General features: G+C 34.6%; 1 protein-coding gene across 3 annotated transcripts in view; it reads left to right on the top strand.

The window, feature by feature from the left end:
- The first annotated feature begins 2,927 nt into the window (after positions 1 to 2,927).
- LOC145603605 (glycosyltransferase BC10-like) overlaps positions 2,928 to 18,212 on the top strand; it is a 29,736-nt gene continuing 14,451 nt past the window's right edge. Inside the window, exons 1-7 of one of the 3 annotated variants that reach the window (XM_081659546.1) lie at positions 2,930 to 3,406; positions 3,705 to 3,821; positions 9,517 to 9,617; positions 9,813 to 9,884; positions 12,154 to 12,235; positions 12,396 to 12,476; positions 15,095 to 15,133. In XM_081659546.1, coding sequence (XP_081515672.1) covers positions 3,158 to 3,406; positions 3,705 to 3,821; positions 9,517 to 9,617; positions 9,813 to 9,884; positions 12,154 to 12,235; positions 12,396 to 12,476; positions 15,095 to 15,133 — 741 coding nt within the window. In that variant the 5' untranslated portion in view covers positions 2,930 to 3,157. Of the gene's footprint in view, positions 3,407 to 3,704; positions 3,822 to 9,516; positions 9,618 to 9,792; positions 9,885 to 12,153; positions 12,236 to 12,395; positions 12,477 to 15,094; positions 15,134 to 18,212 lie in introns of all 3 variants that reach the window. The other 2 variants (XM_081659547.1, XM_081659548.1) reach the window with 2 other exon arrangements.

Raw genomic sequence — 18,212 nt, 5'->3', positions numbered from 1 at the left:
TGTGTTTGAGAGGGTGATCATTAAGCTCCGATTAGTTTGTTTTAGCTTATAATTCTTGCTTAGTATTAATGTAATTTTATTAGGCAAGATTGGACACTTCTTTTTACTTCTCTACACTCTAGTATTATTTTCTTCTCTCTCTACTTAGACTTTCTCTCTCTAGAAATTTATTTTCTCTTGTTCCTAAAACTCCATTGTAATTCTGCCGTCTTGGTATGATTTCTCTTTTATTAATCTCTGTATTTTTATTCATTCAATTCCTTATGTCTTGTTTACTTACTTTGTTTTGTTTAGCTTTAATCATGTCTGAGTAGTTCTCTTTCTAGGGTTTATGGGGATCCAATAAATAATATGAATGGGTAATTTATGATTATTAATTGTTCATGCTTAATTGGTTTCCTATTGATTGTTTAAATGCTATCCAATTAGATTTGGCTAGGTTTAATTGTATGAGTTTAGCAATATTGATTCGAGATTCGAGAGATGAGAATTGATGTTTAGGCTTAGTTTCAATAGGCAGATTAATTTATAAATGGTTAGGTCGAGATTCAAGAGATGAGATTTAATACCGGTAAATTAACTCTGTGATTGTAATACGTAGCGAAAGCCCTTTATGATCTGATTAATTAATGCATTGATGATTGATTATTATGTTTTACCCTGAAATATTGTTTATTAGTGAACCTATGCCCTAGGCTTTATTATTATTGATTTCTTCCCTATTTATTCTCCTTACTCATATCCTTCGTAGTATAGTTTATAATCACAAAAATATTGGTTGCTTTGATAATTTGAATTATATTAATTAATTAGGAGTAGAAAGACTTGTTTCCCTGTGGATTCGACCCTACTTCCCTATCTGCATAAGCTAGTGGACTTAGGTAATTATTTTTGATTAGGTGATACGACTTTAGCCTGTCACTGTGTGTCTTTGATATTTGCCTTAGCCGTTTTCACGGTGGCGGTAATATCTTAGATCTTCCTATTATGGGTTTTTAAAAGTGTAAAACAGGTATTTTAAAGGACATGAATTTCTAGGGTGTTACAGTATTTGAATAATTCGAAAGAATTTTTTATGGTATTTCATTAATTTGAATAGATTATTTTAATTAAAAGTTTATTTTTAATTATTTAACAATCTTGACTAAATTTATTTCATGATTTGGAAACTTTGGGGCATGTGTTTTGTAAAAGGAATTTCTAGGGTGTTATACCTAAACTATCGCTTGGCTACTAAGGCAAGAGAAAACTAAAAAAGTGCTAAAGAGAGTTTAAAGAAAATGAAAAGTTTTTATTGTTTGATTCGTTGATGTGTTTTCTTAAAAGTTCTTCCTATGTTCATAGACAAAAGCCTTTTGAAAATATGTCCGTGATCTCCTTTCAACCGCTAGACAATTTTTTTCTTCTTGGCGGCAAGCCGACAACAATATCTTTTTAATTTACCTTTAAGTGACTAAAGACCAAATTTTTCCTTGATTGTGGGCTGATTAATTGGGCCTGGTGTTATATTCATCATCGCAGACTCTTTAGTATTAATAGGTCAAACATCCTACATTGGGTGAAGCTTTTGGTCAACTTCCTTTAAAAATTCAAAGTCCACAAAAGTCAACAAAATTTTAAATTTGGGTTTAACGGTATTGTTTAGTTCATATGGGATTTAAATTCCTACAAGAATTTGTATTTCACAAGAAATAATTCCTTAAGTGAATTCCTAGAAATTTTCTAAATACGTTTGGTTGGTAATATGAGAAGTTGAAAATCCCATGAATATTGATTCATCAAAGGGGCTTAGTTGATGTGTGATTGTGTATTGATGATGAGATATCATACATCTCTCGGAACTTTCTATCGTTAGTATTTTTAATTTTTATTTTTGTTATTTAGGTATCCGATATCAAGTAGGATATAATGTTAGTATAATTCGGTTACAAGAAGATAGTTAAGCACAAAGATCATATTTATTGCAAAACTTTATCTTTACAAATTAGGAACTTAGGATAGATTAGTTTTCCTAGTTGTTTAGGTTTCGTCAAATATGATGTTTAAGCTAATAATTTAGCTATGATGATGTTTAATGAAAAAGGATGAATGAATGATTGATAGATTTTAAATTATATAAAGTTTTACATAACTTTGTATTTGTGTAATCTTGCCTTGTTTAGGTTTTAAGATCGTATTGTTCATTGTTTATTGATAGTGTGTCAAGATCCCAACTTTTTAACCAAGATTGAAGCTTGTATCCAATAAAATCCAAGTCATTACTTCCTCCGTTCCTAAATTAAAAGCCTCTTTCTCTTCATTATGTGAGTAATAAATGCTACAAAGTGGCTTTATATTAAGTGACGGAGGGAGTATTATTTAAATTCCCATATTTTATAGGAAGTTTAAATTTCCATGAATTTTTACTTACCTTCTATTTCCTTTTTTTTTTATATCAACCAAACATGTACCACATTATTAAGGCCCTGTTTGATTCACCTTAATTTTGCTGAACTGAAATTATTTTTACTGAACTGAACTTAATTTTACTGAACTGAAATTATTTTTACTGAACTGAAATTATTTTTACTGATTTTCTATTATAACTCTTCTGTAAGAAAACTGAATTTTACTGAACTGAAATTATTTTTACTGAACTGAAATTATTTTTACTTCATATTAATTTTTTAAGGTGAGGAGAAAAGGGCCTAACTCCCATGAATTCCCTATTTCCCATTCTATATCTTTTGGTGGTTGTATGTCTAACATCATAGTTAGTAGACTAATCAAACAATTGACTAATTTTCCTTTTTTTTTTTTTTGAATAGCGACTAATTTTCCTTTAAACAAACGCCTTTTGTTTTATTGTGTTTTTTTTTTTTTTTTTTTTGGTTCCTTGATTCCAATTTACGCCATTTAAGTACTTTTTTTTTTTGAAGGGTATCTGGCACACTTTAAAAACTTTTAGCAATCATTATTACTCTTGTTGGCGTTATAATAATTACTTTACTGAATCATGTGATGACTTCCTACATTGTAAATGAATTAAACTACTTATTAAAAATATTGTTTTTTTGGTAAGAAATCAAACTCTCAGTCTCCCACTTACTATGAAAATTTTGGTCTTTTGAATTAAATTTGTGTGAGATTATAGATCTGGAAACTTGCTACAAATTAGATGATGAAGCGAAGAACAACAAGTTTCCAGATTAGATCTTCTCATCACCATAAATGGAAGAGGCGGTTGTTCTTTGTGATTCTGCTGTGTCTTTGCATTGGGAGCTTTGTTTTGCTTGAAATTAATCGACCCACCATCAATTTGCTCATGCCCTTTCCGAATTTCTTTGCCCAAAAGCCGAAGATTGCTTTCCTGTTTATTGCTCGCAATCGCCTTCCTCTTGATTTCGTCTGGGATTCCTTTTTTCGGGTAAGTTTCTTATTTCGCTGAAAGCATTGTTAATTAGTTATTACTTTGAAAGCAAGGATAGTTCAGGTAGTTAGTGCTTCCTTCCGGTTTCAGGGATTCTGTGATCGATTCTCATTGTTAATTAGTTTTGAACATAAGGTATTACTTTGAGAGCGAGGGATAGCTCAGGTAGTTAGTGCTTCCCTCCAGTTTCAGGGCATTCTGGGATCAATTCTCATTACCCGCCCTCCTTGTGGAAAGGAAAAATAAAAAATAACTAATAATTTGGGAATGTAATTTTGTGGTTACCTGTTTGCAGGGTGACAAGGATAAAAGGTTTTCAGTCTTTGTTCATTCAAGACCCGGATTCCTGTTCAATAAAGCAACAACAAAGTCCCTGTATTTTCTAAATCGTCAAGTTAATGATAGTATACAGGTACCTTATATCTTTGTGAATCTTGAGCTGATATCTTGCAATCCTGTGAAAAAAACATGTTATTTGAATGAGTGAGAATTCTGAGAAATTTAGGAGGGTAGGTAATCAATTTTACAGCTCTATTGTTTACTGTTGCTTTCTTCTTTTATTAATTAGTGATTATCAACAATAATAAAATGTCGCGGCTAAATGGGATTGAAGTGACAGTAGTTGCTAATATAAGCGCCATCTTATCGTGGTTTAGTATCTAGAGATTGGAAATACAGTTTCTTATATTGCGTCTTAACAAGCAAATATAAATTGAATGTGTCAGAGGCTGTCTTGCCCCATTACATCCAAATAGCAATAGTTTATTCAAGTGATGTTTTGGCTATATTGCAATACTTTAACTCAGCAATCTGCCCTTTAATGCAATGAACATAAGGAAGTGTTGCACAGGAAATATTATTTGATAATGATTAAATTGATTTTAGTGACTACTTTACTTATCTTTGGGCATAAAAATTGACAAGGAGAAAAAAATTACAAAGGAGTAAGGCTCAGTGAATGGAAAGAGATAATAAGTAGATTTCTAATCATATTGTACATGGAGGAGAATCTTGGGCGAGCCCCCACAAGTATGATTCCAGAAGAAAATTCAAACGGTACTCTCAAAGTCTCAGCATGGTTGTAGCTAACATGTGAGTGAGCACCCAACTAATATTATGTAATACATTCGGATAGATTAAGCAAAGTAATAGAGTAATAAGAAAGTTTGAGGAAGAAAGCTTGAATCTTTGATATTTGACCAAAAGTATCTTAAAATAATAGGTTCAGCTTATCATTCTCCGCTAGTTACTAGAGAGTAGAGCAGAAATACTTGCGTGGACCTGGTTCACAATAATATTATTGTGGACCCGAGGTTTATACACACGCAACTGACATTATATTGAACATAGTGACCTTTATTTTTAACATAGTAACCTTATTTTTAACATAGTAACCTTTATTAAAAGTTGCATAATGTTTAATACAATTGTGAACTTGAAGTACGACGTTATGACCCTTATTGTAACATAGTGACCTTTATTATTAATATTGACCTTATAAAATATTTTATTAAAAAAATTAACCTCTTATAACCTATATATTACCGAAATGACTTTTATTTTCAACATAGTGACCTTTATTTTATTATAGTGACTTTTTTTTGTATTAATAAAACAACCATAGTTTCTATAATGTTAGTGGTCCACAATTAATTAGTGTGAACCAGGTCCATTTAAGAATTTGTAAGAGTAGAGACCACTAATCTCCTTAACTCATCTCACAAACTACCTATTTCATCAATAGCTCTCTTCCGTTTTTATATGTACACTTTCAATCCCTAGGATGACTCTAGGTGGCAGGCGGCAGCTGGTTTGTCTGCTACTGCTTAGTCCACTAGTGCCAATTGGTTGCTGCTCTAATTGCTGGGCCACCTCTGCCACTGTAGGTTCGTTGCTGTTCTTCTTAGTGGCCTTGCCACATCCTCACCAGGAATATGTTAGGAGGACTTTAGTCCGCTACTGCAATTGGTTTCTGCTCTTCCGAGTGGCCTTACCATATCTTCACAAGAATATGGTAGGAGGACCACTAGAGGGATCCCCCGTTCCATTGTACCTTCCTTGCCATAGAGTTTCACCTTGTCCTCAAGGAGGAATGATGGAAACCAATCTTGAATAATCTATGGTTTCTCCCGGCCTCAATGGGTGTCAGGCCTTTCATTTAATCATGACTTCTGTGTGAAAATCGAGTTCCCATTAATGTTTTTGGCGCACTTCCGGGGCCTCCTCTAGCTGGGAAACCCTGTGTAATCTGAACACCTCCTTTGTGAAAACATCAACATATCTAAGTCCAATAAAATGAGCGTACTTGGATAGTCGATCCACCACTACCAATATAGTGTCTATCCCTTAGGACCAGGGTGGACCCCTTCCACAAAGGTAAGTAAAATGTCCTCCCAAATAGTCATAGGATTAGGAAAAGGTTTAAAAAGCCTTGCCGGTCTCAATTGAGAGTTCTTAATTTTGTTGACACACAGCGTATTTCTCTCAAATTCCCCCATTGCCTTTTGCATTCCCAACTAAAACCACGCGTACGACATCCACAAGTATGTCAGTATGTCTTCATTTCCCCAGAATGACCCCTCGTCGGAGTGTCATGATACTTTTGCAAAAGAATCGTAATAAAGGAAGATCCCCTAGTTTCACTATACACACTTTATATGACCTTACCATTTTCTAATGTGAACCTAACCTTTACCAAACCCTGCATCTTGTCAATTTCTTGTTGTTATTTGTCCCACTGAGAAATTAGTGTGCTCACGGCACCTTTACCTTCTGCCACCTTTCGGGATAGTACATCAACCACTCTACTTGAAGAGCCAGACTTATATTGGATTTTGAAACTGAAGCCCATCAATTTACGCACCCACTTTTGATAATATGCCATCACTTCATGTTGTCGAGTGATGAAGCGAAGGCTTTGTTAATCAATTTTCACAATAAAGTGTTGGCTCATTAAGAAATGTTTCAAATGAATGACTGCAAATCTTATGGCCATAAGTTCCTTCTCATATATGGACTTATTTTGAACCCAAACCCCTAGTAGCTTACTGTAAAATGCAATCAGTCTGTTTTTCTACATTCGCACAACCCCTAGGCCATTGCCGACACATTTGTCTCGTTTACAAATGCAATCAGTCGGGCATCGCTAGGACAGGTCCCGAAATGATGGCTTCCTTCAGCTTCTCAAATGCCTATCCTTGGTGGTTGCATCCGTCTACCCATAATTATCTATTTTAAGTTATTTTGTCCAGCCATAATTTGACCATAACTAGCGACGAATTTCCAATCAACCTATGGAAACTACGAAGCTCCCTTTAATTCTTTGGAATGGGCCAATTAATCATGTATCTAATTTTTTTAAGTCCATCGCCATGTCTTCTGAAGAAATTACGTGGCTCAAATAAGCCACTTTCCCTTTGCCAAACTGACATTAGCAAAGAGCTTACGTTCCTCCAATTTTTCGAGCACTTATTTCATGTATTCCTTATGGGCTTCTTCATCTTCTCTATACACCAAAATATCATCGAAAAAGACAGATATGGATTTTCTCAAAAATGGTCAAAACACATTGTTCATCACAAAGCCTTTCACGGGTTCTAAATGCCATCTTATGGGTATCCTTAGTTTCACCAAAATTTGGTGATCTTCGGCTTTCAAATCTAATTATGAAAAAATAGCAACTCCGAATAACTCATCTAGCAGCTCATCGATGACGAGTACTTATCGATGATGAGTACTTATCGGAGAAAGTTTTCTTGTCAAGGGCTTGATAGTCCACACATAATCGCCGTGACCCATCCTTCTTCTCTAGTAAGAGCGGACTTGTAAAGGGCTTGTAGATGGTTTGATGATTCTGGCGTCTAGCATATCTCAATAAGCTTTTCATTTGTGTCTTTTTGGATTTGCGGGAATCGAGTTTCCATTCTTGAGTGTTATAGCATGCTCGTGCCTCATATGGGCGGCAACCCAGATGGGGTGCTGGAATCGGGCAACGTTCTCTTAAAAACTCGCCTTCCTCCATTAGTCCATTCTAAAGAGCTCCACTAGTACACCCCCATTTTTTTTGTTCGGAGGGACTCACCTAACTTCTTGAGCCATCGGACCTTAGTCTTTTTTAATCTCCAATCCGCACACTCCTCTTCCTTTTACCATCTCCTCGTTGCCCAATGAATTTCTGATGGCGAGTTTTAATTCCTCCACCCTTCCGACGGAAATGAAGTTATGCTTTGTCTCCGAATCCACCATAACAATCACCCCGACCAAATTAATGGTGGTTATGGGGATTAAAGTGTCCACGCGGGTGGTACAATTGAGCTCTTCCTTCGTCGGATCTGCCTGCTCTTCCTCCGTTTGATCCACCTACTTCTTGCACCTATTCCCAGTTCTCCAACGTTCATCACATCTAAAACACAAACCTTTGTCTTCTTTTCCTGCAATTCTTTTTTACGGATGCCTTTTTTCTCCCTTAAGCCCTAACCCTTAGAGAATTAGATGATCTGGCTGGCCCATGTTGACCGACCCTTGGCAGGGTTCATTGAAAATCCTTATGCCACTTTTATAAGTGGTGGTGTTAGGTTGCCCATACTCTCAGCAGTCCCTTAAGCAACCACTATGATAGGCCTCACCTTTCCTGGCCCACAACTTCCTCTTCTCCAACCTGTCTCCTTTCGTAACCAACTCCATAGTTTGTTCAAGATTATACAGATCAAGTAATCGGACCTCTGTCTTGATTTTCTCCTCATCGACCCAACATTAAGCTTTCCAGCACGTCTTCGAGAGGAGAGGCCAACTCTAAGAACATCCTCTTACTGTCCAACTTGGATGGCTGCTACCCTGCGGCCGGATGGTGTAGCACACGACACCTGTCTGTTATTTAAATTTCTATTACACATAAGAGTGAAGTGGGAAACATAATTTTGAAATTAAGGATACTTAAGTTTATATGATTGGAGCCTGGTAATAGGCTAATGGTGACAGTCCTTCCAGCTCAACAAGTTACAACTCAGACAGTCACAGCAAGCAGCTTACAGCAGCAGCAGCAGCAGCATTAGCTGATTTCATCAAATCAGTATTTGAAGAATCTGATGCAGAATAGCTTCTGGAAGAAAGTTATAATTAACTCCCTGAAATCTCGGGCTGACATGGCAGAAAGTTTGTTATAAAAAGTCTTGTAATAATATTTGTCCTAGATGCTTATTTCATTGTAACGAATCACAACTTTTGTGTGATATTTTCTCTACCTAATTTTCTCTACCTAATTTTCTCTCAATTTTCATCTTCCTTTTTCTCTCAGAATCTTTTTTTGTAATGTTCTGTTTGATTGAATTTGCTGTTTGATTGATGACTTGGAGTCAGCATTTAAGTACAGGGTAAAATGTGTGCTGGTTTAACAAAACACGTATGCACAGATGTTAAAGCTATTTCCCATGGCTTTTTAAATTAGCTGAAGGGTATCTGTGATATCTATCCTCACCTGGTCATGATTAACTCCACAGCCCATTTTTTTTCTTACCTGTCTCTTAAGAATGGTTCAAAACAAAAGTGCACTTTACCTTTGTGCAACGGACTAGCGTGAACCAACACAAATCAAGGGTCGAAAGGTTGAATATTCGATTAAAGCTTCAAGCTTGCGAAAATGATAAATATGGCTTTAGGCCATAACTCTCCATATGTTTCCTTACAATTTTCTGAATGCCTCTTCCTTGCTAGGCCACTCCAAAATATACTACAACTACAACATAAAAATGGCAAATAAGCCTTAATTAATACAAGTACTACTATTGGCATATTACTACTTTAAGCTAGTGCAACAAAATACTAAAGCTGCTGGTGTCCCCTGCTGCTCTCTGCTCTTCCAACGGTGCTAAGGCTTGTTGTTGTTGTTGTTGTTATTGAGTTGTTGTTTGCCTCTGCCTTCTGCTGTACACAAAAGTCACGGGTGGGTTAGGGTGTATTGCACTTTGTCACAGTGATAAACTACATAGTTAGATGCATGCATGCAACTAGACTAAGGTTTGAGTCTTGTTAGCTCTGAGTTTTCTTTTCCATACATTTTTTCTTACCCATCTCCTGTCAATTGGAATCTGTTATGAGTTTTATTTCTCCAGGTAGATTGGGGAGAAGCTAGCATGATTCAGGCAGAGCGAATTTTGCTTAAAAGTGCACTTGTTGATCCTGCTAATGAACGATTTATTTTCCTGTCCGATAGGTGAGCATTAATCTATTTGAGGTTCATTTATTTTATCCTGCACGTGTATGTGTATGTATTCTAATCACACCGACCGTTAGTTGTTAACTAGACCACAATTGATGGATATTGTTGTTTTATTAGGTGCTTATCATAGTGCTTTATTATTAGTCTTCTCTTTCTAACAATATTTCAGCTATTTGATCTTTTTTTCAGCTGTGTACCACTATACAACTTTAGTTATACGTATGATTATATCATGTCAACGTCTACCAGTTTTGTTGACAGGTAAGATTTGTTGGTTCATCTTTTGAATTGCGTTTAGTTTAATTTACCATTTTAACTAAAATTGTTCATGTCAATATTACCAAATAATTCATCTAGAAATTAGATAAGTGGAATCTCTCTTTTTCGTCATAGAACTTTGTTGCAAAGTAGACTAAAACTATGAAAATCTTGATAAGATCGAATTTTCAAAAACACTATAGAGCTTTGTTCACCATCTAGTATAGTCCAATCTAACAAATGTAATCACAAGGCAGATACTACACATGGACTTTTGCTTTCCCTCACTTAATCCCTTTCCATTCTCTTCTCAAATTTCCATTGCTATTATTCAGTTTATCAAGGATTAGACCCACAAGCTGTCTTACTAGTAAAAGGTTATCCTGAAACGTAATCCTTGTGATTCTCAGTCCGAATCATATGTAGCTCAGGCAGTAGTTCCTCAGGAAATACATTATATCGTTAAGCACAGATTTCCAAGCCTTGAAAGGATCAATTGCAGGCCAAATCTAACAATACTCTTAGGTGATTTTATCTATTATTTTCCACACTATTGTTTCTGGAACTCTTTGCCAGAAATCTCCACCCAGCCGCCACCAAGCTCCTCTATCACATGTGGTGGCTCTGGTCTCTCGGAGCTAATCTTATTAATCTATTTCTATTTCTGGAAATTCTCGTAGAGATTGGAACGAACTCATAGAGAGTACTAGGGTACTGCACCTTGTCACCCAACTTAGAGTAGTGAAGGAAACTCATCGGCAATGAGCTAAAATGCAGCCTCACTTAATCACCACTTATGGAACAACTATTGTTACTGCTAGAGATTATTACAGAAAACAGAGTGATTCTAGCAGAGAAGAGAGATAACAGCCAAAATGAGATAGATTGTATTGCAAGTCAGAGAAACCTCAATACAACTCCTTTCTTTCGAGAGGAAAGGATGCTCTCCCAAGGAATGAAATCCACAATAATCTCTAGATACATTCCCCCTTCACAAACCTCCCTTAAATACTCAAAAATAACTAACAAGCCGAAATAACAAACTCAGCACACAAAATAAGGACTAACAAACTATTTCCAGATTACCAAGAATACCCCTCCCTGTAACTAACTGTCCTGCTCACTGTCCAGCTTGGGCCTTCTCCGAACATATGTGAAATGCACCACTGGTCTGCCTGATCTCTTGCAGTTTTTTCCCTTTCCTAGTGCATCACTTTTAAGTCCGATGATGGCAATCATTTACCTCTCCTCCACATTTAACTAGATAAAATTGAAAAAATCATCTAATTGAAGAATCCAATCCTTTGAATTCTTCACTGCGAAATCCTAGCAATCTTGAAGAAAACATATGGCCTTGGATAGATTCTTTTGTCAAAATTAGGATTTTAGTAAAATGGTTTCACCAATCTCCGTTGGAAAAATTGATGACCTAAGATTTTGAGAAAAAAAGACTTACACTTGCTACAGTTCTTGGAGTTTTAAATAGGAGCGCATAATAAAATACAAAAAAAAAAAATAAAAAAATAAATATCAATAGGTTAAGAGCACTATTACCAAGATGATGTATTTGATTTAGGCAACTTTAAAAAAAGAAAAAAATACAAATGCGGAAAATAGTAACTTTGATTTATTCTCAAAAGGAATTGCATGTTGCATCCAACAAAAACCAAATTAAAGAATCAATGAGTTCAAGTTGTTCAAATGATTCAATTGGCCACAACTTTATAGAATTTAATCACCAAATATTACGAGAAGCACAAACTGCATATATTTTTAAATTTACTTCACAGCTAAATGTATCTGTCTAGCCCATATGACTATTTACAAGGACTAAAACTAAGATCTACTAAGATGACAAGTCCCTAACTCTTAACATCTTAAGGAAATCAACTTAGCTTGCTTAAGATTGACTAATCAGGTCTCATGCCATCTAAAGAAATCAGAAAAACAATATTCCTAATTGCTTATGACATGAATTCTATTGCAATGGATAATCTTGTAAACCAATTCCAAGCATAGTAGTTCTAAAATATGAAGAGTCCAAACGAGATTATTACTCAACTAATTGAGCCAGCTACCGTGCTTTACTTCCAAACTACGTATTTGTTAGTTTCATACAACTCACAACCTTTGTATTAAAGCCAACATAAACAGAGCTTTAAGACTAATGCAATATTCTTACGAAAAAGACCAAGTATATCGTCGACTGCTTCTGCATTAGGTTTATGAAAAGAAAGCTATTAAATTTTGTTTTGTTTGATGGTATTGATAGTTTTGCTGACACTAAGGATGGACGTTACAATCCAAAGATGCAACCTGTTATTCCTGTTACAAATTGGCGTAAAGGCTCTCAGGTGTGATTTTTATGAACTTAGTGGTTTGAATATGCTTGTAGTATTTACTTCGGTAAAGTAATGTTTTTTATTTATTTATTATTTTATTTTTGTGTTATTTTTTATTTTATTCATTTTTTTTTGTGTTATTTATTCATTTTTTTTGGGCGGTGGGGGATAGTGGGTTATACTGAACAGGAAACATGCAGAAATTATCGTAAAAGACGAAACTGTTTTTCCTGTATTTCAGCAGCATTGCAAGGTAGATAAAAACTTTTCAGATTTTGTCTATGAATATGGGATATATTATCATGTTCATCCATCAAATTATATATATTTAGGGTCAAATGAGAAGTTTCTTAAAATGAGAAGAATGAGAAGGATTTTATGTGCATAATTTTTGCACTGAATGTGCGTATTTTTTGAACTGAATGTGCCAATTTTTTTTTATTTTTTTTTTATTTTATTGATTTTCCATGTGCATATTATTTATGCATAATGTGTACAGAGTTTCATTTTTGCAGAAACTTAGAAAAGTAGCAGGTTGAATGTTATTTATGTAAATGTAACTGAATATGAAAAGTTATTGACTCAAATGTGCAGATCATTAATACTAAAGCTGCATATTTTTAAAATTAAATTAAATGTGCATATTGTTGAATCTTCTCCGAATGAGCTAAGTATGTCTGTTTAAAATTAAAACTTCCAGTGATTAATTGGTGATGTTTACAATCCGTCATTGTTAAGCTATAAGATGGATCATTTCTCGGGTAGGACATCTATCTTTATACATTCCGAGTGGTATGCATAAAATATTTGGCGCTACGAGTTCGGAAATGCAATTTGTGAAATCTAGATATTCCTAACATCGAGTTCGTTGTTCATGACCACAAGTCCTTTATCATCTTTGATTAATAATTTAAAGTTAGAACTTTAAACAATCTTCAATAGAGGAGAGAAGATTAGTCGAGCAAAACTAGAAAACCAATGGGGAAAATAAGTGAAAAATGAATGTGCATAAATTTTGAGTTAAATGTGCATAATATTTGGACTAAATGTGCATTTCGCATAGGTGCAATGTGAATCGTTGATCTTATTTGGACGTTCAAGATTACTTCTCATTCTTCTTATTATAAGATCCTTCTCATTGGATCACAACCCTATATATATGTATATATATACATATATACATATATATGTATATATACATATATGTATATATGTATAGATACATATATGTATATATACATATATGTATATATACATATATGTATATATACATATATGTATATATGTATATATACATATATGTATATATGTATATATACATATATGTATATATACACATATATATTACTATATATTAAGGTGCGATTCATTTAGAGACTGATTATTTTCTTAATTCTAGTTTCCTTTTGTCACAGTAGTCCAACATTTAAGGTGTAAGAGTGTAATAATAATAGCCTATGATGCTTGGACTATTAAGAGTGCCATGCTTGGTGTAGATCCAAGAGTTAATAAAAAGATAATTCTTAACGCAGACTTGTGAGAATAGTTAGTAATTGTCAAAAATTTACAGAAACCATTAACACAGAGGAGAACTAAGTTAAGTATTCTTGCTAAAATACTAGTCATTGACCGTTATACCAGAATCTTTTAGTCCAAACTATATGTGTTTTGATGATGTAAACTAACTTAAGCCAAAGAAAATAAAGCATGTGTTAGACCATTATTAACATGAAAAATACCATCTTTTCCTTATACGACAGTGGTGTATGATACCAAAGAGCAGCTCTAGTAAGTAAATTAAATCACACCTAGGATAAATGTAAGGCCCCACCCACAAAACGAAGTGATACCAAAATCTCTAGGTTTCTTTGAAAAAACTTTTGTGAGGCATTATGAAGGTGGAAAAATTAGTTGAGATCAGTAGATCTAGCTATGAATGGGCATTATCACAAATTCAAAATGTATTCACGCTGGATATTCCATTGAAAGTTTTATAAATACCTGACACTGACACCATTCTTATATTTTATGACATTGTTTAAAAGAGGCATTAGGGTATTGGTCTCTGTGGACTTGTGGAGTGATTACTAGGCTGAAACATATGATGCATTGCAATTTTGAAAATTATTAACTCTGCTTAATTAGGTGACTTATATGGAGGGATGTTAAGTGATTTTAAGGAGCAAAAGCTAATTTTAAGAGGCAATTAAGCCAATGATGTTGTGAATAATGAATGAAGTTATCTACTTTACTTGTTGAAAGTTAAGGCTCATCATAGATTGATTTCATATTCTTAAACATTCAAACTTTGACTAGTATATGGAACTTTTTATGTAGACAAAGCCATGTAAAACCTTGCATAGAATAAAAACAACACTAATTCTAGATTACCAAGTAAGTCCACTCTAAGCTTTTAATTTGAAATTTAATTGGGATAAACTAAGCATTTTGTAACATAGTGTATCCAAAAGACCAAAACAAAGCTTTTTAAAGTCACATTATAAAAGTATGAAAAAACCACTTGGGGTTTCAACATAAATAATATTTTATACGTAGCAATTCCATCAAGTGTCTTTGAACCATGCAACATATTACACAAATTCAAGCCCAACAAGTGAGTCCATTCCAAATCCCATTGTGTAGGTAAATTAAATGAGCTAAAGGTGGCACAACATCAGCCATCATTCTAAGGAAAGCTTGTCAAGATTTTGCGGTTCTCTTAGGCCCTAGATTTGAAATTTGGTTCTCATCAATTTTAGGTTGTTTTTGTTCCCCATTTTCATTGTGGTTTTTTTAAGGGAAATGATTAGGTATTTTGGTATATTCCAACTTAAGGCTTGTGGTTCTTACAAATGTTTCCTCTTGATGCAGAGAAAGTCACTTCCAGAATTTTGGCGTCATCAACCCTTTGTAAGAGCAATCCTAGCTGTCTTGCTTCTTTTCTCTTCTTGTTACATTGTGTGTTTTTTGTTATCTTTGTGTTTATTCTCCATCCCTCTCACCCCGCGTAGCTTTGGGTGGGTGTGTTTGTGTGTCTACATGGTGGGTTGTAGGTGTATGTTTGTGTGCATGATGTACTTTTCTTTGTTTTGTTCATAATAAGGTAAATAAATTAATGTTATAATGATGTGTTTTTGTGGGACATGGAGTTTTTCTTTCAAATTTTGGTTTGCTTAATCCATGGTTCAAAATAAACAACAGTCCTACTTGTTTTGTAGCCGATTTTAGTTTAGCAAATTGAAGTTTTCAGTTTGTAATGGATAACTTTACAACATGATGTCAACTAGTTCAATTGGTGTTGAAGTGTCTGCAAATGCTTTAGCATTTAGGGTTTGATGTAAGCTAACCAATAGGTTTTTAAATATTGTTCATGCTTTGGGTAAATCAACCCAAATTATTTTATCTGACAAAGGCAACTATCCAACACCACTAAAAAAATAATTTTTGATAATCTGCTTAAACTCTTGAACAATTCTTAATGTAAGAACTTTTATTAAATGTAATAACTATTTTCTCTTTTGCATTTTATACGTAACATATTGACTTTTGCTACTATTAACATGTTTTTGTTTAATCATATTTAGTGATTGATATGTAACGTAAAATATAGTTATATGAGATCTTGTTAATTTTGTGTTATTGTTTAATTCATAGGAAAATTTAACAAGAATAATCAAACCTTTGCCTCATTCTCCCAAAATAATCCAACCTTTCGATTAACCCTGAATAATTTTAATTTTACTATGTAATTTCTTCCAGCAATCCTAGCCGGTCACCTTAATGTAGGCGTCCTTTGAAGTGCGCATCGTTAAACATGTTGTGAATATGCTTGACACTCCTAGGAAGTGGGAATTGACATATACGATAGTGACAACGATTAGGGACAAGGAGAGTAGGGAGCCGCGAACAAGTTTTTAAGGAACTTGTAAACAGTTCATGGATCACTATAAGGCAGTTACGAAAAGGGACAATGATAGGCAAAACCGAGATTGACCCGTGAAGGTTACACCTCATTCATAATCCATGAGATTACTAACTCAATATGGTTCGGAACCACGAAAGGAGGATCGGGGATGATGGTACGAAGTGAGTCATGGAGTCAAGTTTGCCTGTATTATCCTCTACTCGATTCTTATTATGAAAAGTATTCCTGCGATCTCAAAGGCATGCAAACGAATATTCAATTTGCACCAAACTATTATTAGGCTAAATTGATTAAATATTAATGCGACATATAATTTTACAATATTGTGATCACTTGATTAAACAACAAGATTAAAAAGAAGCCTACACTTGTTGTCTAAATTATCTTATTAGGCGTGATATTTAATTATATATTCTCTTCAAACATGCAATATGGTGATCATAAAATAATAATAGAATAAACATTAATATAAGAAACAATTTAACATTAATAACGTTAGTCAAATCAAATCATAATAATAACCCTAATCATGATACTAGTAATAAGAATAGTAAAAAGAGTAATTCAGTTGTTAATTACTCACTTTCCGCGTTTCCTTGAGTTGCTACATCATGAATAAATTGTTAGTAATTTCAATAAATAATAAATAAAAAGTAGAGTTGATTTGGTCCAAACCCTCAGTTAATTATACCTTTCACGCCATGGTTTAAGGACGGAACCTCGGGTTAAGTATGGACTCCTTGGAGTGCTTAAGGGAAGTATTATGGAAGAATATGGTGGTTAGAGTTTAGTCTAGAGCAAGAGAGAGAGAGAAGAAAGAATTATTTGATGTATAAAAGAGGAAGACATAATGATTTCGGTTTAGGGAGAAAGAGAATAATTTTTGGTGCCGCTAAACTGCAGAAATGAGGCACGTATTTATAGAGGAAATGAGTTGAAGGATCACACAAAACCCTAGAAAAGATAAAAACCCTAATTTGCCTGCCGCGACAAGGTCACTGGTTGCCGTTACACGGTACATAATATTGTGTCGCGGTGCGCAGTTTTGCCCCAAATATGGATAAATCGTATGAAGAGTTGTACGCGAAGAGTACACAAAATTGGGCCGAGTTTAGTGCTTTGCTCATATCTTCTTCATTTTAAATCAGAATTGGGGCTTAAGATATATCGTTGGAAAGCCTATTGAAAGGCCTAATTGGATAAAAAATATATAGCCACGAAATCAGTTTCTCTCGGTTTTGTGATGTGGATACGAAAAGTGGAAAGTAAGTTATGGTGTGGGGAAATGGGCTAAGAATTGAGTTGATTGATGAAACGTATTGAATTGTAATATGGATTAAGCACTCCAAAGAGTAGATACTCAACCCGACCAATAATGACGGTGAAAGGTTGTTCATCATCGGGTTTAGTTTTGGGGAGATATTTTTAGGTGTCTACATAAGCCCCCACTTTGACTGAGTTTGTAGAAACGTCAGTTTCGAGAACGATAGTCAAAGTTGTCGATTGGGACGGAGAATGATTTAAGATGTTGTGCGATACATGATGAAAAATGTTTGTTCCACATATAAAAAAGGTAAGGGATAGAATGCGTATTTGACACCAGTGTATCGGTGGCAAATAAATTTGGTAGTTTTCTATGCTTGAAGAAATGATATTTGTTGTGATACTTTCCATGCTTAATGTTGATAGGTGATATAATCGCTGACTTCTTCGCCTTGAGAGGTGGCAACGACCGACAATTTTCCATGCCTGAGTAAAAGCTTGTCTGATGATGAGATTGCATGTCTCTGTGTATCGAGAACCTTGCGCCATAAATCGTCTTCGCTTGGGAGATGATCACTAAAATGATGATGGTTTGCTTGTCTCCAAACGTGGGCTGTAAGTGGTTCGTTTGTCCCCGAACGTGGGCTGTAGGTAGTTCGCTTGTCCCCAAACGTGGGTTGTAGGTGGTTCGCTTGTCCCCATATGTGGGCTTACCAAAGGACTCGTATAGACTATGATTGAATTGACCAACTGACTTGACTAAGCTTCACTTGACATGACATGACATGTGTATGACTTGTG

This window comes from Chenopodium album, chromosome 22 (assembly GCF_948465745.1).
Source record: "Chenopodium album chromosome 22, dcCheAlbu1.1, whole genome shotgun sequence".
In the NCBI taxonomy this organism is placed as follows: domain Eukaryota; kingdom Viridiplantae; phylum Streptophyta; class Magnoliopsida; order Caryophyllales; family Amaranthaceae; genus Chenopodium; species Chenopodium album.
This window is presented reverse-complemented; position numbering and strand designations above follow the sequence as displayed.